Raw genomic sequence first — 26,854 nt, 5'->3', positions numbered from 1 at the left:
GACTAGAGCTTCACATGAATCAACAGGAGGGAATTTTTGAAATGCAGATTGTTGGGCTTCACGCTTGCCCTCTTGAACATACATTTACAATAATACTGAATAATCTGTATTTTGTACAAATATTTCACCAATTTTGATGTGTATTCTGATTTGAGAACCATTCAATAAGATTATCAGCTCCCTAATTAGTATTCCTGACACTAGTTTCCCTTCCCTACAGAGTATTTCTACACTACCAAGTATTTATTTTACAAGATAAAATGTGGCTCCTTGTATTAAACTTCCCAGTGCATGCCTGCTGTCTGACAAAGTTCAAGATCTTTCACATGGCATCCAGATCATTTTGCAATAGTTCAAATTTCTTTTCCCTGGAATCTCATCTATATGCTAGAGAGAATGTCCCTCACACATTCAGTTATCTCCATAAATTTAGCTAATGTTTAGAGTCTTTTTCCTGTTTTCTAAATCCTTTCATTCGTCCACATTTTTAAAGCAATAATTGCATTTTCCCCCACACCAATATCCAAAATTAGTTTCCATTGCTGTTTGTTTTTGTTGTTTAGTTGCTATGTCAGGTCCAACACTTTTCGACCCCATGAACAAGCCCACCAGGCTACTCTGAGGGATTACCCAAGCAAGAATACTAGAAAGGGTATGCTAGTACAAAATACATTTAAGGGCACTCTGATAAGTGTATGACTTGGTTCCAATTACTTTCTCCCAACATTCTTTTCATAAAGCTTACATCTACTTGGGCTTCCCTAGTGTCTCAGATAGTAGAGAATCTGCCTGCAATATGGGAGACCTGGGTTTGATCCCTGATTTGGAAAGTCCCCTGGATGTGGCCATGGCAACCCACTCCAGTATTCTTGCCTGGAGAATCCCCATGAAGAAGCCTGGGGGGATATAGTCCATGGGGTCATTTACATCTACTTACATCTTACATTTTCTATTCTTTTTCATTTGCATCTTACATTTTCTGCATTTCATTTCAGGGAGCATGGATACTAAAAATTCAACACTGTTGTCAATGTTTGTTCTCACCGGATTTCCCTATCAACTGGAATGGCAAATCCCCCTATTCTTATTGTTCTTGGTGATATACCTCATCACCACTATGGGAAACCTTGGACTAATTTATCTTATCTACCATGACCCTCACCTTCACACCCCCATGTACTTATTCCTTGGGAGTTTAGCCTTTGTGGATTCTTGGATATCATCCACAGTGACCCCCAAGATGCTAGTCAATTTTTTTGCTAGGAGTAAAATGATATTTCTCTGAATGCGTGCTACAATTTACTTCCTTTGCATTTGGTGGAACCACAGAATGCTTTTTGCTTGCAACCATGGCATATGATCGCTATGTGGCCATATGCAAACCATTACTGTATCCCATGATTATGACCAACAGACTATGCATCCAGCTGTTAGTCTCATCATTTGTAGCAGGGCTTATTCATCCCTTGATTCATGTAGGTGCTTTATTCAGGTTAACCTTCTGTAAGTCTAACATAATACATCACTTTTACTGTGACATCATGCCATTGTTAAAGATTTCTTGTACTGACCCTTCAATTAATGTCCTAATGGTGTTTATTTCCTCTGGGTCAATACAGGTGCTTAGCATTATGACTGTTCTTGTCTCTTATGCACTTGTTCTCTATACGGTTTTGAAAAAGAAGTCTGGACAAGGCATAAGGAAGGCCTTCTCCACCTGTGGAGCCCACCTCCTGTCTGTCTCTTTATACTATGGGTCTCTTCTCTTCATGTATATGCGCCCTGGATCCACACAGGCAGATGATCAAGATATGATGGACTCTCTATTTTACACTGTCATAATTCCCTTGTTAAATCCAATCATCTACAGCCTGAGAAATAAGAAAGTCATAGATTCACTGAAAAAAGTATTTAAGAGAAATGCTTAGATCTCATACTATTATCAGTTCTTTTTTTTTTACTGATATAGTCACAAAACAGTGCAGATTACATGTGGTTCAGATTGGGTTAGGGTTCAAGGTTTTTTGCAGTTATAATTACTCTCGTGTTTTGACCTAAGTTGTTAGTACTAACATATTCTTTAAGATATTCATGTATACTGTTCAAAAAATGCAAGGAATTCTCAACAATTTTCATGTCACATTAGAATAATTGAAGCAGGAAACAAATTAAATTATTTTACATACTTGTGTGTTCTATAATATAGATTTACAAAATGATTAGGCACGAAAGTAATAATGTTCCTCTAATAGGATTAGACTCTGTTGTCTTTGATAGTAATATAGCTGCACAGCCTGGAGATTAACTGCATGTAAATGCACAATGGATGCAATGTTTGTGTTTGAATGAAATGATGCAAATCACAAGAATTCTGCTGCAGACCAAAAGGTCTTTCATTTCACTTTATTTGGGACATGGTGAGTTCCCCCATCACCATGGGGATTCAGCAGTCATACTCCAGAGAGAAATAAAAAGAAATGGGAAAAGCAATGAAGAAAAAATGAGAAGCAAGTTAAGACAGTGAAGGGAGAGTCAACCTATAAGAGGATGCTCTTAGCTCAGTCATTGTCCATGAGCAACAAGAGGAGGGAATTGGCTCTCACTGTCTGTGGTGTCACTTCCCAGTTGTGCCTGTATTTTGTAGGAAAAACTGAAAACCTTCGCTAATTAGAAAGCTAGATGAGACTGAAGAATTTAATTGGGATAGGCTTAAAGAAAAAGAAAAGTGGCAGAATAAGAAGGAAATGGTCAATCTTGCTGCATTTTTTTAAGGGAACTTTTCAAATAAATCAGTAATATATAAGTCTTTCTGGCATGCAGTGTTTACATGATTTCGAATGCATATTACAAAAGTTTAAATAATGTTGCTGCTGCTACTGCTAAGTCACTTCAGTCGTGTCCGACTCTGTGTGACCCCATTGACGGCAGCCCACCAGGCACCCCCGTCCCTGGGATTCTCCAGGAAAGAACACTGGAGTTGGTTGCCATTTCTTCTCCAATGTGTGAAAGTGAAAAGTGAAAGTGAAGTCGCTCAGTCGTGTCCGACTCTTAGCGACCCCACGGACCGCAGCCTACCAGGCTCCTCCGTCCATGGTATTTTCTAGGCAAGAGTACTTGACATAATGTTATAGTGCCTAGTGGGTGGCTGGAAAAGACAAAAAAATGAGCAAGACTTTGGATATTTTGTGTCCTCAAGTTCTTTAACATTACTTTTCATCTCACTCTATAAGTGCAATGAGAGACCTATCTTTGGGTCCACTCCTGCCTTTCCTTTTACAACAATGAAATTTCATACACCTACTTATTGATGCACAAAACACCTTATCCTACAAGCTACCTGCCTCTGTGTTTTGCAAAGCTCTCCTTTTATCGTGTTGGTACTCAAAAGTCCGAAACATAGGTGCCAGGTTATTCTTCATAGACAGAACTATGACTAAATCATATCCCTTTTCATTAACTTTTAAAGGATTGACACTGCTGATAGATAATGTACAAATTACAGCATTTGTCTTTAGCTCTGTAGATGTAGTCATGCATATATTTATATGTTCATGTGTATGTCCAGATTACATGAAATACATATACATACTTTCATAGGTATATGTATCTATATCCGCACCTCCCTGTATTACATCTTTCTAACTTACTGTATCAGTATTGCATATCTTTCTATCTCTACCTCAACCTCCATTTCTATCCTCCTGGTTGCTCCCTGATTTTCTCACCATCTATTATATGGTCCTTTGAGATAACATCTTGGTTTACCTCAGAAGTCACTGACCACACAATTTTTCTAATTGACCTTGTATTATACCCAGAATGAGTTGCAGAAAGCTTTCCAGACACCCTGAAGTTACTCAGGTACATGCATTTGCTAATACAAGTCTGTCCACAGATAAAATACACTGTCTATTGACAACACATTCATCTTTATATACAACTCAAATGGTGTCCTTTCTCCAAAGCTTTTCTCATGCATCACAGCATTCATAATGCATTTCCATATTATACTGAAGAAGACAGTACTGCTTAGTCAGTTCATTCATATGTCTTAGGTCACATCTGATCTTCTGTGGATTGGTCAAAAAGTTCCTTTGGGTTTTTCAACAACGCCTTAGAGAAAACCCAAACAAACTTTTTGGCCAAACTAATATAATACCTACTTGGGGACCACACGCATTTTTTTTTTAATATAAATTAGATGTCTTAATATCTATCTTTTGCAGCAATGAGCATGACTTTGCAACAGTGCAGCTTACACACATGAGGTCTTGAATAAGTATCTGTGAAATATTTATAAAATTGAGCTGAATCTGAGAGCACAAATACATAGAGTGCAGTGAGAATATAACACTCATTTTTAATCTTGCAATGAGTCCCAGGAGACATTGGGGCTTGGAGGGCTACAGCACACAGCTCACCTTCTTAAGGTTCTTTGATGATAACAGCAAGCATTATACACCTAAAGTTACCTATTCTTGTTCTTTTTATCATGATTAGCTCCTGGGATAGACTATAACACATATCAAGGAGAGCTATTCAACTGGATGCTTGATTTAAACACCTGTTTGTTTTAAAAGCTTGTTTAAAATATACACGCATTCAAAAATATAATTATCCTATAATTTCAAGGTCCACTTCACAAGGCTAGACTAAGTCATCTGCCCTTTTGTTGTTCCCATGAGGGATATTCCCAAGTCCTTCCAAAGAGAATAGAAATGGATCATAATTTAGCTGCTTTTACTTTTTTCCTAAGAAAATCTATGTTATTGTTATCTATGTTATTTCTACTCTTCAAATATCAAAGTACAATATTACTATTTTCATATTATGCTCTTTTGATATAAATAATGTTATTTTTCTAAACGAATTCTGTATGCCAAGTACCCAGTTAATAATTAGAGGCAAATCTGAACATTTGACCACCCTGTTCAAAATCTTAATAGTTATCCTTTGAGGTAAAGATAAAAGTCCCCAGCCTAGTTTAGCTTTGCAAAACACAGAGGCAGATAGCTTGTAGGATAAGGTGTTTTGTGCATCAATAAGTAGGTGCATGGAATTTCAGTGTTGTAAAAGGAAAGGCAGGAGTGGACACAAAGATAGGTCTCTCATTGTACTTAGAGTGTAGAGTGAGATGAAAACTAATGTCAAAGGACTTGAGGACACAAATTATCCAAAATCTTGCTCATTTTTTGTCTCTTCCAGCCACCCACTAGGCACTATGATATCAAGCTAACATTATTTGAACTTTTGTAATATGCATTCGAAATCATGTAAATACTGCATGTCAGAAAGACTTATATATTACTGATTTATTTGAAAAGTTTCCCTTTAAAAAATCTAGCAAGATTGACCATTTCCCTCTTATTCTGCCACTTTTCTTTTTCTTTAAGCCCACCCCAATTAAATTCTTCAGTCTCATCTAGCTTTCTAATTAGCGAAGGTTTTCAGATTTTTCTACAAAATACAGGCACAACTGGGAAGTGACATCACAGAAAGTGAGAGCCAATTCCCTCCTCTTGTTGCTCATCGACAATGACAGGGCTAAGAGCATCCTCTTAAAAGTTGACTCTCCCTTCACTGTCTTAACTTGCTTCTCATTTTTTCTTCATTGCTTTTCCCATTTCTTTTTATTTCTCTCTGGAGTATGACTGCTGAATCCCCATGGTGATGGGGGAACTCACCATGGCCCAAATAAAGTGGAATGAAAGACCTTTTGGTGTGCAGCAGAATTCTTGTGATTTACATCATTTCATTCAAACACAAACATTGCATCCACTGTGGATTTACATGCAGTTAATCTCCAGGCTGTGCAGCTATATTACTACCAAAGACAACAGAGTCAAATCCTATTAGAGGGACATTACTACTTCCATGCCTAATCATTTTATAAATCTATATTATAGAACACACAAGTATGTAAAATAATTTAATTTGTTTCCTGCTTCAATTATTCTAATGTGACATGAAAATTGTTGGGAGTTCCTTGCATTTTTTGAACAGTATACATGAATATCTTAAGGAGTATGTTAGTACTAACAACTTAAATCAAAACAAGAGAGTAATTATAACTGCAAAAACCTTGAACCCTAACCCAATCTGAACCACATGTAATCTGCACTGTTTTGGGACTATATCAGTAAAAAAAAAAAAAAAAGAACTGATAATAGTATGAGATCTAAGCATTTCTCTTAAATACTTTTGTCAGTGAATCTATGACTTTCTTATTTCTCAGGCTGTAGATGATTGGATTTAACAAGGGAATTATGACAGTGTAAAATAGAGAGTCCATCATATCTTGATCATCTGCCTGTGTGGATCCAGGGCGCACATACATGAAGAGAAGAGGCCCATAGTATAAAGAGACAGACAGGAGGTGGGCTCCACAGGTGGAGAAGGCCTTTCTTATGCCTTGTACAGACTTCTTTTTCAAAATCGTATATAGAACAAGTGCATAAGAGACAAGAACAGTCATAATGCTAAGCACCTGTATTGACCCAGAGGAAATAAACACCATTAGGACATTAATTGAAGGGTCAGTACAAGAAGTCTTAAACAATGGCATGATATCACAGTAAAAGTGATGTATTATGTTAGACTTACAGAAGGTTAACCTGAATAAAGCACCTACATGAATCATGGAATGAATAAGCCCTGCTACAAATGATGAGACTAACAGCTGGATGCATAGTTTGTTGGTCATTATCATGGGATACAGTAATGGTTTGCATATGGCCACATAGCGATCATATGCCATGGTTGCAAGCAAAAAGCATTCCGTGGTTCCACCAAATGCAAAGGAAAGAAATTGCAACATGCACTCAGAAAGAGATATCATTTTACTCCTAGCAAAAAAATTGACTAGCATCTTGGGGGTCACTGTGGATGATATCCAAGAATCCACAAAGGCTAAACTCCCAAGGAATAAGTACATGGGGATGTGAAGGTGAGGGTCATGGTAGATAAGATAAATTAGTCCAAGGTTTCCCATAGTGGTGATGAGGTATATCACCAAGAACAACAGGAACAGGGGGATTTGCCACTCCAGTTGATAGGGGAGTCCGGTGAGAACAAACATTGACAGCAGTGTTGCATTTTTCGTATCCATGCTCCCTGAAGTGAAATGCAGAAAATGTAAGATGTAAGTAGATGTAAATGACCCCATGGACTGTATCCCCCAGGCTTCTTCATGGGGATTCTCCAGGCAGGAATGCTGCAGTGGGTTGCCATGGCCACGTCCAGGGGACCTTCCCAACTCAGGGATTGAACCCAGGTCTCCCACATTGCAGGCGGATTCTTTACTATATGAGCCACTAGGGAAGCCCAAGTAGATGTAAGCTTTATGAAAAGAATGTTGGGAGAAAGCAATTGAAATAAAGTCATACACTAATCAGTGTGCCCTTAAATGTATTTAGTAATAGCAGCATACCCTCTCCAGTATTCTTGCTTGGGATTTGTAATCCCACAGTGGAGAATGGTGGGCTATAGTTCATGGGGTCACAACGTGTTGGACACGACATAGCAACTAAACAACAAATAGCAATGGAAACTAATTTTGGATACTGGTGTAGGGGAAAATGCAGTTATTGCTTTAAAAATGTGGACGAATGAAAGGATTTAGAAAACAGGAAAAAGACTCTAAACATTAGCTACATTTATGGAGATAACAATGTGTGAGGGACATTCTGTCTAGGATATGGATGAGATTCCAGGTGAAAGAAATTTGAACTACGGCAAAATGATTTGGATGCCATGTGAAAGATCTTGAACTTTGTCAGACAGCAGGCATGCACTGGGAACTTTTAATACAAGGAGCCACATTATATCTTTTAAAATAAATATTTGGTAGTGTAGAAATACTCTGTAGGGATGGGAAACTAGTGTCAGGAATACTAATTAGGGAGGTGATACTCTCATTGAATCGTTCTCAAACCAGAATACACATCAAAATTGGGGAAATATTTGTACAAAATTCAGATTATTCAGTATTATTTTATGTTCAAGAGGGCAAGGGTGAAGCCCAACAATCTGCATTTCAAAATTCCCTCCAGTTGATTCATGAGAAGCTGTAGTCTCTCTGGTGTAATTTAGTGCTAGCACACCGACTCCAGTATTCTAGTTTGCGAAATCCCACAGAGGAGCCTGGCGGGCTATAGTCCATGGGGTCACTCGTGATAAGGAGAAAAAAAAAGATAGAAATAAATCAGAATGTAGAGTCACTAAGACTCAGTAACTTAGATGTGAAGGAGGTGGTCAGTGAAGGAGAAAGGAGACAGAGTTGAAGAGATGGTCATTACATTGAACTTAAGAATTCATGTTTGGGTCACTTTGTAGAGAAAGGAGACAGAGTTGGATAGATGGTCATCACAAATTGAATTTGAGAATTCAGATGTTTGGGACACGTTGTGGAGAAAGTATCTTCTGAATATCCAGGTGGGATAGCTTAGTAGTATGAGTTTGTTAGCACTTAATATACACAATGACTTTGGAGTATTTGGGCAACTAAAGGCATACTTATGAATGACCTAACCATTTAGAAAGTGCGCATAAGGAAAAAACAGGACGGTATAGAAAAAAAACTTCAGCAAATTTTATTAAAGAAGTTTTGAAATAGATACATGTCATTTTAGATAGCTGAAAATGATCTTCTTTTGTATTAGATGAGTCTTGGTATCTGGCAAAGGCTACCACTTACTCTAGAAGTCAAAGGAGCCTGAAGCTCACTTTTCCATCCCCTTGCAACTAGAGGAAGCGGACTTGACCCAGGTTTGAATAGTCAAACATACTAACACTGGATTTGTAACATCGAGCATGGAGGAAAGGGACAGGAAAACACGAATCTGGGTTGCAAAGTCAGCCAAGGCAGCCATATCAAGACCCTAGGAACTGCTTCTTGCATCTGCACCAGCTGCATCGTCAGTGTGAGCTGTGGCTTCTACAATTCAGCAGCTGCGATAGGAGCTCCTACTGAGCAAGTGTGGAGATTTGATTTGGGCTGCTGTCTCACTGTGTTGTTTTCTTCTGTTCCTGCCCATTTATCAGCAGATTCCTCCAATCTCCCTGGAATTTCTATGTAATGGTCAATTTCCATTCAGCTAACTGATTTTCTATTACAAACAAGTGCCCTGGCTTTAGCCAAAGAGAGATAGCTGAGGCTGCTAGGTCACTTCAGTCGTCTCTGACTCTGTGGGACCCCATAGATGGCAGCCCACCAGGCTCCCCCGTCCCTGGGATTCTCCAGGCAAGAACACTGGAGTGGGTTGCCAATTCATCTCCAATGCTTGAAAGTGAAAAGTGAAAGTGAAGTCGCTCAGTGTCTGACTCTTCGCGACCCCATAGACTGCAGCCCACCAGGCTCCTCCATCCATGGGATGAGGGAGAGACCTAAAAGATCTACTGAGCAGAGTAATCAGAGAAGCAGAAGGAAAAACTGGAGAGTTGAGTGTTGTAAACATAAGAGAAAAAAGGCACAAGGACATAATGAAGTGCAACACTGATTGGCAAAATGAATGCTCCCGTAGAACAAGGGGTGAACAGAGATCATTGAATGTGGGAAGTGAGAGTCATAGTGTCTTCAGTGAGAGAGTTTCCAATCTATGATAGAGTTGAGGCCATAGAAGAGTGAGAAATGAATGGGAAATATCATACATAACATGAGGAGAATGTTTCTGAGTACACCGAGAAAAAAAAAAAAAAGGATAGCAATTAGAATTTTTCTACTTCCTATAGACAAAGGGATTTTTTTTTTCTGTAGAGTATTTAAATACATATTTTCTAAAATGTTTAGATACATATTTCCTCAACTTTCCCTGGTGGCTCAGGTGGTAAAGAATCTGCTTCCAGTGCAGTTAACCCGGGTTCAATCCCTAGGTTGGGAAGATCCCTTGGAGAAGGGAATGGCAACTCACTCCAGTAGTCTTGCTGGTAAATTCCATGGACAGAGGAGCCTGGAGGTCTACAGTCCACGGGATTGCAATGAGTAATATAGGACTGAGGGGCCAATACTTTCACTGTCTGTCACACTTTCTGAAGAGAGAAAGGCACCTAGAAGAGAAAGAGGGTAGAAGTAGAAAGGAGCAATTGGGTGAGTTATTAAGAAAACAAGTGGAGAAATACAAAAAGCATAATAGAGACACGGATAGAAATCTGTTGGAAAGACATGACAATGAAGACGGGTAGTATCAGATAAACACCAAGAAGGAAATATGGGGAAAATTTGCAGGTAAATATTTGTCTTAACCCTGGTTTTCATTAAATGTTGTGAACACTGGAAATCTTTCTGTTTTCTTTTCTTCAAAATTCTTCCTAGGGAATTTGTGTGTGACACAGAGAATTTAATTTTAAATTTTATCTTAGAAACGCTGACTGTTTTTAAATATATTAGCATTGCTGGAAAGTTCTTTCCATAATTAGTTGCAAGTTGATGTATATGTTTTATTAGAGTGATTAGAGCTGATTTTTTCTAGAAATCCTTCTGTGTTTATTTGAGAGCACTTTCTTCTCCACCAGTTTATCTAGTCAAATAAAATTGAGCCAAAGACTGGAGCCTAATTCAAGTGATATAAATAACCAATGCCAGTAATTCTAGTTGTCAAATGTATTTAATTTGGAATAGGCCCCCTTCCTTGCAATTCCAAATTAAGGGATAATTGAAAATGCTCAAATTCAACATGCATGTGGGTCTTTATTAAGTATAAACTTGGAAGGAGCAACAGGGGAACATTTTATGCATATTTCTTACAATATATATTAAAATACTGAATAAAAGTATTCTCAGAAGTAGGTGATAGAATAGAGAAATTAATATGTAAGTGACTTACCTTAAAAGTTTAGTCAGCAACTGAGATTAATTAAGAAGAATGAAACTTTTAATCAGAATACCCAGAAAAATTTCTTATATAGGAATCATGTGACCTATATTTAAAGACAGGTTAAATTCTTTAAGATTCTAGTTTACAAAATCTTATGAAGTCTTTATAGTTATGTTTGAAAGATAATGAATTGTCATTGAGGGACAATTCACTTACAGTTATTCTGCTTATCCTAGATTTAGCCACAAAAATATGATATATAGGTATTTCATTAATTATACCTTTTTTCACCTACCTTTTTGGCATCTAGTAAAGCAATCTAAAATTAAAGATTTTAGAGTATTCTCACTGTTTTATCTAAGAATAATATGCCTTACAGAAGTTATTTCTCTTTTTCCCATATCTTGTAAGAAATTGTGGAAATCCTTTCAAAGAGGTAGGCTTTTTAAGTAGAAAGTAATGCAGCTTCTCTGGAATGATAATGACACAGGTGACGATTCCTTGCACATTCATTTCCCAAGGTCAGGAAAATTTTGTTTGTGTAAATTGGCTTTGAACAGAAGACTCAACCAATTATTTGAAAGTGTTCTTTTTAAACCGAAGAGGAAGTGAAGCACTAAAATTTCCTAATATCGTGCATTGATTCCCTTTAGGACTAAACTGAGTTGTTCCTCTGGGCATTATAGATTTGAACCTGCAGGAAAAGTCCAGGTTGTTCCACAGGGCATTACAGACTCTAAAATCATAAACATCAAGTCGTTGTAGACAATTCTAGTTTGAACAACTGAAATTGTATTTTATGTCACTACCTGCCACAACAGATGACACTTCTGGCATGTTTATGCAACCTTCAATTTGTCCTCAGATTTTGATGCTCTGAGTGCTTTGATTAGTATGGGCTTTTCTGAGCTGATTATACATGAATTCAATGAGGACAAAATTCTAGACTCCCTTCAGGAGTCAACTGCGAGAATGTTGTCCTCCTCATGAAAACTATAGCTCACATTCCAGATCTACCAATAACTCCCCACTCTACTGTGAAATTTTTGGAGAAAAATTTTACTAGACATAGGTCAGGGGAAGGAGCAAAGAAAAAACAAAACAAAGGATCATGGTGGAGGTGGCCTAGGTCAGTGCTTCTCCAACTTTAATCCCTGTGAATCTCCTGGTGATTTTCTGAAAATGCATATTCTGTTTCAATAGGTCAGGGTTGCATCCTGAGGGTCTTCATTTCTACCAAGGTGATGCCTCTAGACATTTAGCATCCTCAGGGTTTTCCGTCATTGGCAGGCTTAGCTTATCAGAGAACTAGATCATTAGTGAAGTTGGGGGTGGGGTGGGGGGGAATGGGAAAAAAAGGCAGATGGCTCTGACATGCAAAAGAGGGAAGCAAAGAGGGGCCAGAATGAACATGGCAGGCCAGCTTGGGTTGAATCACAGCATGGGAGACTAAACCAAACTTAGTGGGGATTCATGAGGACTGAACCAAACTTAGTAGCATGCTGGAAAAAAGATAAATACACTCTTCTGATAAAATCACATTTTGGACAAGATACCCTGTTGATTCCTTTAAAAAAGAAATGCATAATTACATATGTATTATTTAATGATTACTTAAGAGTAAAGCATGATATTATATTGTTAAGTTCACTTGGTTGTCAGGAACACTGGTGATGTTTGATTAAACCATTCCATGGAAACACTAATAACATACATGAAATAATGATAGCTTACAGTGAATGATGTTGGATTCGTGATCTCCTAAGAAGAAGATTTCGTTTTGGGACCAGGGACCAGGCTGATCACTCAAGAACTTTTGTGTAGCAGAGTTTTATTAAAGTATAAGAAAGGACAGAGAAAGTTTCTGACATAGACACCAGAAGGGGGATGGAGAGTGCCCCTGTCTCTAGTGTTAGCAAGGGAGCTGTATACTTTTTCCACTGGGTAATACAGTAAATCAAAAGAATGTCTGAAGTTTGAAAAGGCCTTACCAGACCCACTCCCACAATTTACATTCTAAAATGACCCGAGTCAGAAGGTTCTTAAGAAGGAGAAGCATGTCCTCCGGCAGGATACATTGTTCTCGTATAATCATTGGTACAGAGTATAAGGAAGAACAAATCCTTGAGCCAATGAGTTGTTTTGTTATGTAATCATTAGCTCTGGGCTTAAAGAAAAAAATGTTTGTCCTCTTCTCCTCCTTGAGAGCCATAGACCCCTTTCCTCTCCTCGGGGACCCAGGACTTCTTATCAACCTACATAAGAACTGACTTTCTCAATACTCTATATTATGAAGATGCTTTGCTTTTCTTAATCTGGAGATTTACATGGATTCGTAGCTCCTCTTTCTTTATATACATGTATATTCATACATTTTTCACCATTTTATAATACTTTATACTATTCAGAAGATTGCTCACAAAATTGTCCAGCAATGCATTCCAAGAAACAAAAGCATTAATACAAACAAAAACGTTGAAAAGTGTTAATAGGTAAAATCAAAGAAACACAAATTAAAACTAGTATTATATTTCTGAAGTCTGGTTTAACAGTATGGAAGAGTCTTATTGCGTGTAGTACACTCAATACACATCACTGTACACATTGATGTGTACACATCAATAATCCCCATTCTAGATTGTTTTAGTTCTTTAAAAAAGGTTTTCAAAATCTGTTGGCTTGGAAATACCTAGGAATATTATTAAAACACAGATTGCCAGGCTCCACGAATAGAGTTTTTGATTTATTAATATTAATGTTCTTGGTTTATAAACATGTTTACTGAAGCTCTGTTTTGGATTGAATTTTGAGTTTCCTTAAAATTCATATGCTGAAGTCCCAAGGTGGCACTATTTGGAGTGGGGTCCTTGGGAGGTAATTAGGGTTAGACTATGGAATCATAAGGGTGGGATATTATGATATTCATGGCAGGATTAGTGTACTTATAAGAAGAGAAAGAGATATATAGTGTGCCTTTCTCTTGCTCTCTCATACTCTCTTTCTCTCTCCATCCCCTCATCTGAACTTTCTCCATGAGTACTCACCCATGGAAGGCCATGTGAGCCCAGAGAGAAGGCAGTGGTTTATGAGTTAAAAAGTGTCTTCTGGTCAGGTACTGTATCTCTGGCACCTTGTTTTTGAATTTTTCATCCTTCAGAACTGTAAAAAAAATAATGGTTTGTGTTTAAGCCACCCAGTGTATGATATTTTGTTACAGCAGCTGAACAGAATAGGATAACCACTGCTTTTAAACAATCAGTGAAGCAAAATTGTTATAATATCTAAATATTTACAGACCAGTCAAAGAGAAGTGTCTATATTCCCTACCTCTACTTCTTTGTAAATATTCTAAAAGCTTTCACCTTTTGTATTATACTCTACTTTTTCTCCTGTTTTGTACAGGAGATGCAGACATCAACATAACATTTCTTTCAAAGGATGAAGAATTGTTGACCTTTTTCTACACTCTCCTTGGGAACAATGATTGAAAGTGATAATAAACAATCAAAACTTCATTGCATAATTTCAATAAAGTTAATTAACGGGAAGAAAATCTGTCCATGAGAAAAACACTAATTGCCAACTTTTGTACGATCATTCTCAAAGAGAATTTCATATATAAGATGTTCCACTTGCTATAATGACATGATGTTTATCCCCTCTGTGGAAGTACCCTCTATTTTAGACTTATCTGATAGCAATAAGAGATAATTTTCTCATATTTCTTTATTTTTCTAGAAAAATAAAGAGATACACAGGGTTTACAGTGAGTGTTAACAAGACTTCAAAAATGTTTAAAATCTAAGACTGAACCAAAAAAGTAACACTTAACTGTACAGTGCTTACACAAACCAACCTTAAAAATAAAGACCCCAAGAAGTTCCAAATAAGTTAAAAGTAAAAGGACAGGAAAACATCATGAAATTACCCAGGAAAAAAAAAGTGATTTTGTTGATACCAATTAAACTAACATACTGACAGTATAGAATATTCTGCCCAACAGAAGCAGAAAACAGTATTTTAAAGCACATAAACATAGCTATAAATGCATGATGTGTTATTATTGACTTGTATATGTTGCTTATATGTACTTTCATATTTATTTGAAATATGCCAATCCACACAACTCTCTTTGAGGAATAAATGAAACGAGATATTTTTAAAGCATGCAAGGGCATTTTTTGTTATGCCAATTCCTTCTTAAGAAAGAATTGGCCTTTCTTTTTGTCTTCTTCTTCTGGGACTCCTATGATTCGAATGTTGGGGCGTTTCACATTGTCCCAGAGGTCCCTGAGGTTGTCCTCATTTCTTTTGATCCTTTTTTCTTTTTTCCTCTCTGCTTCATTTATTTCCAGCATTCTATCTTCTATCTTACTTATCCTATCTTCTGTCTCCGTTATTCTACTCTTGGTTCCCTCAAAGTGTTTTTGATCTCATTCATTGCATTATTCATTTTTAATTGACTCTTTTTTATTTCTTCTAGGTCTTTATTAAATATTTCTTGCATCTTTTCAATCTTTGTCTCCAGGCTAGAGGAGTCGGGTGGAGAGGGAGGTGGGAGGGGGGATCGGGATGGGGAATACGTGTAACTCTATGGCTGATTCATGTCAATGTATGACAAAACCCACTGCAATGTTGTGAAGTAATTAGCCTCCAACTAATAAAATAAAATTTAAAAAAAAAAAAGAAAGAATTGCAAATTCATTATCCTCACTGAATAAAGAATTATTGACAAAAGCCAAATTATTTGTATCTCCCCAAATAATTTGCTTTTTATTAGAGACTAATACTTTGGCCACCTCATGTGAAGAGTTGACTCATTGGAAAAGAGCCTGATGCTGGGAGGGATTGGGGGCAGGAGGAGAAGGGGACGACAGAGGATGACATGGCTGGATGGCATCACTGACTTGATGGGCATGAGTTTGAGTAAACTCCAGGAGTTGGTGATGGACAGGGAGGCCTGGCATGCTGCGATTCATGGGGCCGCAAAGAGTCGCACACAACTGAGCGACTGAACTGAACTGAATGTTTTAAAACAAGAGAGTAAAGTTCTTATACTCTTGTGTTTCTCTCTTCTCCCTTCTTTTCTCTCCCCTCCCTTTCCTCTCTTTGCGTCTTTTTCTTTTCCTCCATAGCAAATTGCTACAAAACTAACAAATTACGTTTTATAAACTTATTGACAACTAGTATTATACATATAATGAATTATGTTTTTTTCAATTTGACAGATTCATATAAGATTTGGAAAGCAATATAGGGCAGATGCTATTTTCTCTCTCAGGGTAAGTGAAAGAGCAGACTCAAGACAACATGAGTAGGGAAGCAGATACCCTCTATGTTGCAATGGCTAGTAATCAGCTTTTGGGGAGTGGGAATCTAGAGCTGCAGTAGTAGTTAACAGTGGTGTTAGCTGGATTTTTTTTTAGTTAATTTATTTTTTAATTGAAGGATAATTGTTTTAACAGAATGTTGCTGTTTTCTGTCAAACCTCAACATGAATCAGCTATAAGTATACATATATCCCCTCCCCTTTGAACCTCACTCCCATCTCCTTTCCCATCCCCCCACCAGGCTGATACAGAGCCCCTGTTTGAGTTTCCTGAGACATACAGCAAATTTCCATTGGCTATCTATAAACGGAATCTAGAAAAATGGTACTGAAGAATTTATTTGCAGGGAAGCAGTGGAGAAATGGACATAGAGAATAGACTTATGGCCATGGGGAGAGGGGAGGAGAGAGTGAGATGTATGGGAAGAGTAGCATGGAAACTTACATCACCATATGTAAAATAGATAGGAATTTTTTGAGCTCTAGATGCAGCAAAGAGTTGTGACCTTGAAAATAAAGCCTAATGATTTTTTAAAGCACCTAATTCCTTGCGTTTTTCCTGACATTCATGTAGTGGTTCATGGGTAGAGGTTCGTGTTTCCCCATCAAAGTGTGACAGAGGAGAAAAGCGAAACCTCTTACGCTGCCGTGAGCAATGTAAATTGGTATATCTGCTATGGAAAACAGTAGGGAAATTCCTTTAAAAACTAAAAATAGAGCTATCATATGATCCAGCAATCCCATTCCTGGGTATATGTCTGAAAAAAAGGAAAACACTAATTTAAAAAGATACATGCACTGCAAAGCTCATGGCAGCACTATTTCCCATAGCCAAACGTGGAAACAACCCAGACGTTCAACAGATGACGGACTTAGAAGATGTGGTACACAGGGACAATGACATCTTACTCATCCAATAAATGAATGAAATGCTGCCATTCACAGCAACACGGATAGACCTAGAGATTATCATGCTGTAGTCAGACAGAGAAAAACAAATATCATATGGTATCACTTATATATAGAATCTAAAAATTAATACAAATAAGTCTATATATAAAATAGAAAGAGCCTCATAGACACGGAAAGCAAACTTATCCTTACCAAAGTGCCAAGAGAAGAAAGAAGCGATGAGTTAGGTGCATGTAATTAACAGGGACAAACTCTACACGTGACTTAGGTAAACCACAAGGATTTGTTGTAGAGCACAGGTAACTATTTTCAATATCTTATACTGATCTACAATGAAAAATAACCTGAAAAATATATTTATAACTGAATCACTTGACTGTATACCTGAAACTAACACAATGCTCTAAATCAGTAACACAGCAATTTAAATGACCACAGCTTAGTGTGAAGTTCTGTAACTTAGTAACTTTAGAAGGGTCTTATATTGTTAAAACTAATATCTCGTATTTGGATATATATATAAATATATGCATGTATAATACATACATAGGTACATATAATTAGCACAAAGTTAATCATAAATAGACATGTAAAATTACAGACTTCGCTATCCAAATAGTTGCTTTGACTCAACAAAGTAGAGAGATATCTGAAAATACTGAATACTTCATAGGGAAGAAAACTTTCAGTGGAAACTCCAGATTCCTATTGTTCAAGCACAAACTAGAGGAGGAATAGATTTTAAGAAGCCTGATGATGATTCACGCATAACTGATACAGTTGTAAGTAGGCAGTCTACAGGAACCCCTGGGAACCGTACGTGTTGATACTAACAACATCAGGTAAGTACCACAGCCTCCAGAAAGCAGTCAGCTAAGCCAGGCTTCAACAGTGTGTGAACCGAGAACTTTCAGATGTTCAAGCGGGATTTAGAAAAGGCAGAGGAACCAGAGACCAAGTTGCCAACATCCACTAGATCATCGAAAAAGCAAGAGAGTTCCAGAAAAAATTCTACGTCTGCTTTATTGACTATGCCAAAGCCTTTGACTGTGTTAATCACAATAAACTGTGGAAAATTCTGAAAGAGATGGAAATACCAGACCACCTGACCTGCCTCTTGAGAAACCTGTATGCAGGTCAGGAAGCAACAGTTAGAACTGGACATGGCACAACAGACTGGTTCCAAATAGGAAAAGGAATTTGTCAAAGCTGTCTATTGTCACCGTGCTTATTTAACTTATATGCAGAGTACATCATGAGAAATGTTGGGCTGGATGAAACTGAAGCTGGGATCAAGATTGCCAGGTGAAATATCAATAACCTCAGATAAGCAGATGACACCACCCTTATGGCAGAAAGTGACGAGGATCTAAAAAGCCTCTTGATGAAAGTGAAAGAGGAGAGTGAAAAGGTTGGCTTAAAGCTCAACATTCAGAAAACTAAGATCATTGCATCTGGTCCCATCACTTCATGCAAATAGATGGAGAAACAGTGGAAACAGTGGCTGACTTTATTTTTCTGGGCTCCAACATCACTGTGGATGGTGACTCTAGCCATGAATTAAAAGACGCCTACTCCTTGGAAAGAAAGTCATGACCAACCTAGACAGCATATTAAAAAGCAGAGAATACTTTGCCAACAAAGGTCTGCCTTGTCATATCTATGATTGTTCCAGTAGTCATATATGGACGTGTAATTGGACCATAAGGAAGTTGAGCACTGAAGAATTGATGCCTTTGAATTGTGGTGTTGGAGAAGACTCTTGAGAGTCCCTTGGACTTCAAGGAGATCCAACCAGTCTGTCCTAAAGGAAATCATTCCTGAATATTCATTGGAAGGACTGATGATGAAGCTGAAACTCCAATACTTTGGCCACCTGATGTGAAGAACTGACTCATTGGAATGGACTCTGATGCTGGGAAAGATTAAACGCAGGAGGAGTAAGGGACGACACAGTATGAGATGGTTGGATGGCATCACTGATTTGATGGACATGAGTTTGAGCAAGCTCTGGGAGTTGGTGATGGACAGGGAGGCCTACTCTGCTGCAGTCCAAGGGGTCACAAAGTGTCAGACATGACTGAGCGACTGAACTGAACTGAAATTTACTATACAGACCTTTGTCGGCAATGTAATGTCTCTGCTTTCAATACACTGTCTAGGTTTGTCATAGCTTTTCTTCTAAGGAGCAAGCATCTTCTAATTTCATGGCTGCAATCACTATCCACAGTGATTTGGGAACCCAAGAAAATGAAGTCTGTTACTGTTTCCATTTTCCCCCCATCTATTTGCCTTGAAGTTATGGTTCCTCCCATGGAGAGTATTTATCTGCAACAGATCTGAGGGCTTTGTTCCAAACCTAAGGTTTAGCACTTATCTTGACCTGCCAAAGCCTCCAAAGAGCATCCCTATCTTCCACTACCACTTCAGGGACCTGTTTCTCCTGGATCATATGGTCCAAGTGGCACCACAGCTTGGAGAGAAGGCTAAATCTTTTGCAAATCTTTCGCCTGTTCTGAGCCATGCCCAAATCAAGCAGTTTTTCTGGTCCTTTCCTAAAATGGTTTTCTTAAGGTGCTCAATAAGGATAATGTTCCTTCTAAAATCCATAGTAGCCTATTAAGAGTTCTGTCTCCTTTTTGGTTGCAGGATGGGCTAGATGCAACAATGCATCTGTATCTATGAATGTATAATTCCACATGACCCACACAACTGAATCTCAAGAATTTCACTAAACTAAGTGGACCCTGGAATTTTTTGGATTTATTTCTCATCTTCTAGCAGGCAAATGTCTACCAAAAAGTCTAAAGCAGTTGTTGTTTCTTGCTCCCTAGGTCCAGTCAGCATCATGGACAAGTGGGATATCTCATAGAAGGAAAAGAAATAAAAATCCCTAGAGAAAAAATTTGTAAATCATGTATGTAAATCATGTAAAAGCCTTGTATACTGGATATAAGAAAAATTTTCAAAACCTAATAATAAGAAAACATACAGCTCCATTAAAATGGACAAAAAGTTTAAACAGACCGTTCACTAAACTAAGTGTATATATGTCAAATAAGAACACAAAAACACACTCCATGCCATTGTTCTTGGGGATGTATAACTGAAGACCACAATGAGATACCATGACCCAACTATTAAAAAAACTAAAATTGAAAAGACTATTTCTATTGGAAGTAGCGATACAGACTTTTATACTAATAATTAGGCAACAAAAAAGATTTTAAAGGTAATTACATGAAATTGAAGAGGGAAGTGTGTTTAAGTCAGGTGTGGGTTAGGCTGAGGCTACCAATGCACATTATACTCCGTACTCCATCCTCTTACACTGCTGAATTCTCGCAGTGACTTCTCCTTTATCTATGATTTTTTTCACCTCTTTTTAAACTTTCACTGGCACAATTCTAAGAAATACTATCATCGAGAATCTACAAAAATATATGCTTATTTTATCTTCTAGCTGCCAATCAAGTCCCAAGTCAAGGTCAAACATTTTTCTGCTCTTCAGATATCAAAGTACAATATCACTATTTTCATATTATGTCCTTTTGACATATATAATGTTATTTTTCTAGACAAATTCTGTATGCCAAGTACTCGGTTAACAATTAGAGGCAAATCTGAACATGTGACCATCCTGTTCAAAATCCCTCAATAGTTTTCCTTTGAGATAAAGATAAAAGTGCCCAGTCGAGTCTCCCATGCGGTGATTCAACCCATGCTGGCCTGCCATGTCCATTCTGGATCCTCTTTGCTTCCCTCTTTTGCATGTCAGAGCCATCTGCCATTTTTTCCCATTCCCCCCACCCCACCCCCAACTTCACTAATGATCTAGTTCTCTGATAAGCTAAGCCTGCCAATGACGGAAAACCCTGAGGATGATAAATGTCTAATGGCATCACCTTGGTAGAAATGAAGACCCTCAGGATGCAGCCCTGACCTATTGAAACAGAATATGCATTTTCAGAAAATCACCAGGAGATTCACAGGGATTAAAGTTGGAGAAGCACTGACCTAGGCCACCTCCACCGTGATCCTTTGTTTTGTTTTTTCTTTGCTCCTTCCCCTGACCTATGTCTAGTAAAATTTTTCTCCAAAAATTTCACAGTAGAGTGGGGAGTTATTGGTAGATCTGGAATGTGAGCTATAGTTTTCATGAGGAGGACAACTTTCTCGCAGTTGGGTCCTGAAGGGAGTCTAGAATTTTGTCCTCAATGAATTCATGTATAATCAGCTCAGAAAAGACCATACTAATCAAAGCACTCAGAGCATCAAAATCTGAGGACAAATTGAAGGTTGCATAAACATGCCAGAAGTGTCATCTGTTGTGGCAGGTAGTGACATAAAATACAATTTCAGTTGTTCAAACTAGAATTGTCTACAATGACTTGATGTTTATGATTTTAGAATCTGTAATGCCCTGTGGAACAACTTGGACTTTTCCCACAGGTTCAAATCTATAATGCCCAGAGGAACAACTTAGTTTTGTCCTAAAGGGAATCAATGCATGATATTAGGAAATTTTAGTGCTTCACTCCTTCCTCTTCGGTTTAAAAAGAACACTTTCATGTAATTGGTTGGCTCTTCTGTTCAAAGCTAATTTACACAAACAAAATTTTCCTGACCTTGGGAAATCAATGTGCCTGGGTCATTATCATTCCAGTGATGCTGCATTATTTTCTACATAAAAAGCTTACCTCTTTGAAAGGATTACCACAATTTCTTACAAGATATGGGAAAAAGAAAAATAACTTCTGCAAGGCATGTTATTCTTAGGTAAAACAGTGAGAATACTGTAAAATCTATCATTTTAGATTGCTTTACTAGATGCCAAACAGGCAGGTGAAAAAATTAATCATTAATGAAATACCTATATGTCACATTTTTGTGGCTAAATCTAGGATAAGCAAAATAACTGTAAGAATGAATTGTTCCTCAGTGACAATTCATTATCTTTCTAACATAATTATAAAGACTTCATAAATTTTGATGAACTAGAATCTTAAAGAATTTAAACTGGCTTTAAATATAGGTCACAAGTTTCCTACATAAGAAATTTTTCTGGGTATTCTGATTAAAAGTTTCATTCTTCCTAATTAATCTCAGGTTCTGACTCTACTTTTAAGGTAAGTCACTTACATATTAATTTCTCTATTCTCTCACCTACCTCTGAGAATACTTTTATTCAGTATTTTAATACATATTGAAAGAAATATGCATAAAATGTTCCCCTGTTGCTCCTTCCAAGTTTATACTTAATAAAGACCCACACGCATGTTGAATTTGAGCATTTTCAATTATCCCTTAATTTGGAATTGCAAGGAAGGGAGATTATTCCAAATTAAATACATTTGACAACTAGACTTACTGGCATTGGTTATTTATATCACTTGAATTAGGCTCCAGTCTTTAGCTCAATTTTATTTGACTAGATAAACTGGTGGAGAAGAAAGTGCTCTCAAATAAACGCAGCAGGATTTCTAGAAAAAATCAGCTCTACTCACTTTAATAAAACATATAAATCAACTTTTAATTAATTATGGAAAGAACTTCCCAGCAATGCTAATATATTTAAAAACAGTCAAAGTTTCTAAGGTAAAATTTAAAATTAAATTCCCTGTGTCACACACAAATTCCCTAGGAAGATAATCTTTGAATTTTGAAGAAAGGAAAACAGAAAGACTCCCAGTGTTGCCAACATTTAACGAAAACATCTAAGTTACTGAGTCTTAGTGACTCTACATTCTGATTTATTTCTATCTATTTTTTCCTCCTCATCATGGGTGACCCCTAGGACAGTAGCCCACCAGGCTCCTCTGTGGAATTTCCGAAACAAGAATACTGGAGTGGGTGTGCTAGTACTAAATTACACCAGAGAGAGTAGAGTTTCACATGAATCAACTGGAGGGAATTTTTGAAATGCATATTGTTGAGCTTCATTCTTGCCCTCTTGAACATACATTTACAATAATACTGCATAATCTGTATTTTGCACAAATATTTCACCAATTTTGATGTGTATTCTGATTTGAGAACCATTCAATAAGACTATCAGCTCCCTAACTAGTATTCCTGACACTAGTTTCCCTTCCCTACAGAGCATTTCTACACTATCAAGTATTTATTTTAAAAGATATAATGTGGTTCCTTGTCTTGAAAGTCCCCAGTGCATGCCTGCTGTCTGACAAAGTTCAAGATCTTTCACATGGCATCCAAATCATTTTGTAATAGCTCAAATTTCTTTTCCCTAGAATCTCATCCATATCCTAGACAGAATGTCCCTCACACATTCAGTTATCTCCAAAAATTTAGCTAATGTTTAGAGTCTTTTTCCTGTTTTCTAAATCCTTTCATTCGTTCACATTTTTAAAGCAATAATTGCATTTTCCCCTACACCAATATCCAAAATTAGTTTCCATTGCTAGTTGTTGTTGTTGTGTAGCCGCTATGTCATGTCCAACACGTTGCAACCCCATGAACAATAGCTGACCAGGCTCCTCTGTGGGATTACCCAAGCAAGAATACTGGAGAGGGTATGCTAGTAAAACACATTTAAGGGCACTCTGATAAATGTATGACTTTGTTTCAATTACTTTCTCCCAATATTCTTTCATAAAGCTTACATCTACTTGGGCTTCCCTAGTGGCTCAGACAGTAAAGAATCCGCCTGCAATGTGGGAGACCTGGGTTCGATCCCTGAGTTGGGAAGGTCCCCTGGACGTGGCCATGGCAACCCACTCCAGCATTCCTGCCTGGAGAATCCCCATGAAGAAGCCTGGGGAATATAGTCCATAGGGTCATTTACATCTACTTACATCTTACATTTTCTGCATTTCATTTCAGGGAGCATGGATACGAAAAATGCAACACTGCTGTCAATGTTTGTTCTCACCGGACTTCCCTATCAACTGGAGTGGCAAATCCCCCTATTCCTGTTGTTCTTGGTGATATACCTCATCACCACTATGGGAAACCTTGGACTAATTTACCTCATCTACCATGACCCTCACCTTCACACCCCCATGTACTTATTCCTTGGGAGTTTAGCCTTTGTGGATTCTTGGATATCATCCACAGTGACCCCCAAGATGCTAGTCAATTTTTTTGCTAGGAGTAAAATGATATCTCTCTCTGAATGCGTGCTACAGTTTATTTCCTTTGCATTTGGTGGAACCACGGAATGCTTCTTGCTTGCAACCATGGCATATGATCGCTATGTGGCCATATGCAAACCATTACTGTATCCAGTGATTATAACCAACAGACTATGCATCCAGCTGTTAGTCTCATCATTTGTAGCAGGGCTTATTCATCCCTTGATTCATGTAGGTGCTTTATTCAGGTTAACCTTCTGTAAGTCTAATGTAATACATCACTTTTACTGTGACATCATGCCATTGTTTAAGATTTCTTGTACTAACCCTTCAATTAATGTCCTAATGGTATTTATTTCCTCTGGGTCAATACAGGTCCTTAGCATTATGACTATTCTTGTCTCTTATGCACTTGTTCTATATACGGTTTTGAAAAAGAAGTCTGGACAAGGCATAAGGAAGGCCTTCTCCACCTGTGGAGCCCACCTTCTATCTGTCTCTTTATACTATGGGTCTCTTCTCTTCATGTATATGAGCCCTGGATCCACACAGGCAGATGATCAAGATATGATGGACTCTCTATTTTACACTATCATAATTCCCTTGTTAAATCCAATCATCTATAGCCTAAGAAATAAGAAAGTCATAGATTCACTGAAAAAAGTATTAAAGAGAAATGCTTAGATCTCATACTATTATCAGTTGTTCTTTTTTACTGATATAGTCACAAATTAGTGCAGATTACATGTGGTTCAGATTGGGTTAGGGTTCAAGGTTTTTTGCAGTTATAATTACTCTCGTGTTTTGACTTAAGTTGTTAGTACTAACATACTCTTTAAGATATTCATGTATACTGTTCAAAAAATGCAAGGAACTCCCAACAATTTTCATGTCTCATAGAATTACTGAAGCAGGAAACAAATTAAATTATTTTACATACTTGTGTGCTCTATAGTATAGATTTACAAAATGATTTGGCACGGGGTAATGTTCCTCTAATAGGATTTGACTCTGTTGTCTTTGGTAGTAATATAGCTGCACAGCCTGGAGATTAACTGCATGTAAATCCACAATGGATGCAATGTTTGTGTTTGAATGAAATGATATAAATCACAAGAATTCTGCTGCAGACCAAAAGGTCTTTCATTCCACTTTATTTGGGACATAGTGAGTTCCCCCATCACCATGGGGATTCAGCAGTCATACTCCAGAGAAAAATAAAAAAGAATGGGAAAAGGAACGAAAAAAAATGAGAAGCAAGTTAAGACAGTGAAGGGAGAGTCAACTTTTAAGAGGATGCTCTTAGCCCAGTCATTGTGCACGAGCAACAATAAGAGGGAATTGGCTCTCACTGTCTGTGATGTCACTTCCCAGTTGTGCCTGCATTTTGTAGGAAAATTGAAAATCTTCACTAATTAGAAAGCTAGATGAGACTGAAGAATTTAATTGGGATGGGCTTAAAGAAAAAGGAAAGCGGCAAAATAGGAAGGAAATGGTCAATCTTGCTAGATTTTTTAAAGGGAAACTTTTCAAATAAATCAGTAATATATGTCTTTCTGGCATGCAGTGTTTACATGATTTCAAATGCATATTACAAAAGTTCAAATAACGTTAACTTGATATAATGTCATAGTGCCTAGTGGGTGGCTGAAAAGACAAAAAAAATGAGTAAGATTTTGGATATTTTGTGTCTTCAAGGTCTTTAACATTAGTTTTCATCTCACTCTATAAGTGCAATGAGAGACCTATCTTTGGGTCCACTCCTGCCTTTCCTTTTACAACAATGAAATTCCGTACACTTACTTATTGATGCATCGAGGACCTTATCCTACAAGCTATCTGCCTCTGTGTTTTGCAAAGCTCTCCTTTTATCGTGTTGGTACTCAAAAGTCCTAAATATAGCTGCCAGGTTATTGTTCACAGACAGAACTATGATAAAATCATATCCCATTTCAATAACTTTTAAAGGATTGACACTGCTGATAGATAATGTACAAATACAGTATTTTTATTTAGCTCTGTAGATGTAGACATGCATATATTTATTTGTCATGTGTACGTACAGATTACATGAAATACATATACATAATTTCATAGATATTTGTATCTATATCCACACCTCCCTGTATTACATCTTTCTAACTTACTGTATCAGTATTGCATATCTTTCTATCTCTACCTCAACCTCCATTTCTATCCTCCTGATTGCTCCCTGATTTTCTCACCATCTACTATATGGTCCTTTCAAATAACACCTTGGTTTACCTCAGAAGTCACTGACCACACAATTCTCCTAATTGACAATGTATTATACCCAGAATGAGTTGCAGAAAGCTTTCCAGACACCCTGAAGTTATTCAGGTACATGCATTTGCTAATACAAGTCTGTCCACAGACAATATACACTGTTTACTGACAACACATTCATCTTTATATACCACTCAAACGGTGTCCTTCCTCCAAAGCTTTTCTCATATATCACAGCATTCATAATGCATTTCCATATTATACTGAAGAAGACAGTAATGCTTAGTCAGTTCATTCATATGTCTTAGGTCACATCTGATCTTCTGTTGGTTGGTCAAAAAGTTCCTTTGGGTTTTTCAATAACACTTCAGAGTAAAACCCAAACAAACTTTTTGACCAACACAATATAGTACTTACTTGGGGACCAAATGCTTTTCTCTTTTAAAATATAAATTAGA

General features: G+C 37.4%; 2 protein-coding genes and 1 pseudogene across 2 annotated transcripts; 2 read left to right on the top strand and 1 right to left on the bottom strand.

Annotated features, from left to right (window-relative positions):
* Positions 1-1,000: 1,000 nt before the first annotated feature.
* LOC136152407 (olfactory receptor 5H2-like) lies at positions 1,001-1,928 on the top strand (annotated as a pseudogene).
* Positions 1,929-6,178: 4,250 nt separating this feature from the next.
* Positions 6,179-7,108, bottom strand: LOC136152400 (olfactory receptor 5H2-like). The gene has a single exon (XM_065913690.1). The coding sequence runs from the start codon at positions 7,106-7,108 to the stop codon at positions 6,179-6,181; it is 930 nt and encodes a 309-aa protein (XP_065769762.1).
* Positions 7,109-23,903: 16,795 nt separating this feature from the next.
* On the top strand, positions 23,904-24,833 carry LOC136152410 (olfactory receptor 5H2-like). Its single transcript, XM_065913698.1, has one exon. It carries the CDS (start codon positions 23,904-23,906, stop codon positions 24,831-24,833), a length of 930 nt encoding a protein of 309 aa, XP_065769770.1.
* Positions 24,834-26,854: the final 2,021 nt, after the last annotated feature.

Source organism: Muntiacus reevesi, chromosome 21, assembly GCF_963930625.1.
Source record: "Muntiacus reevesi chromosome 21, mMunRee1.1, whole genome shotgun sequence".
NCBI classification, from domain to species: domain Eukaryota; kingdom Metazoa; phylum Chordata; class Mammalia; order Artiodactyla; family Cervidae; genus Muntiacus; species Muntiacus reevesi.
The sequence above is the reverse complement of the archived record's forward strand: the minus strand, read 5'-3'. Positions and strand labels throughout refer to the sequence as shown.

What these genes read in the sequence shown, in the direction of transcription:
- LOC136152400 (XM_065913690.1), bottom strand. Translation starts at nt 7,108, where the DNA reads ATGGATACGAAAAATGCAACACTGCTGTCAATGTTTGTTCTCACCGGA.
- LOC136152410 (XM_065913698.1), top strand. Translation starts at nt 23,904, where the DNA reads ATGGATACGAAAAATGCAACACTGCTGTCAATGTTTGTTCTCACCGGA.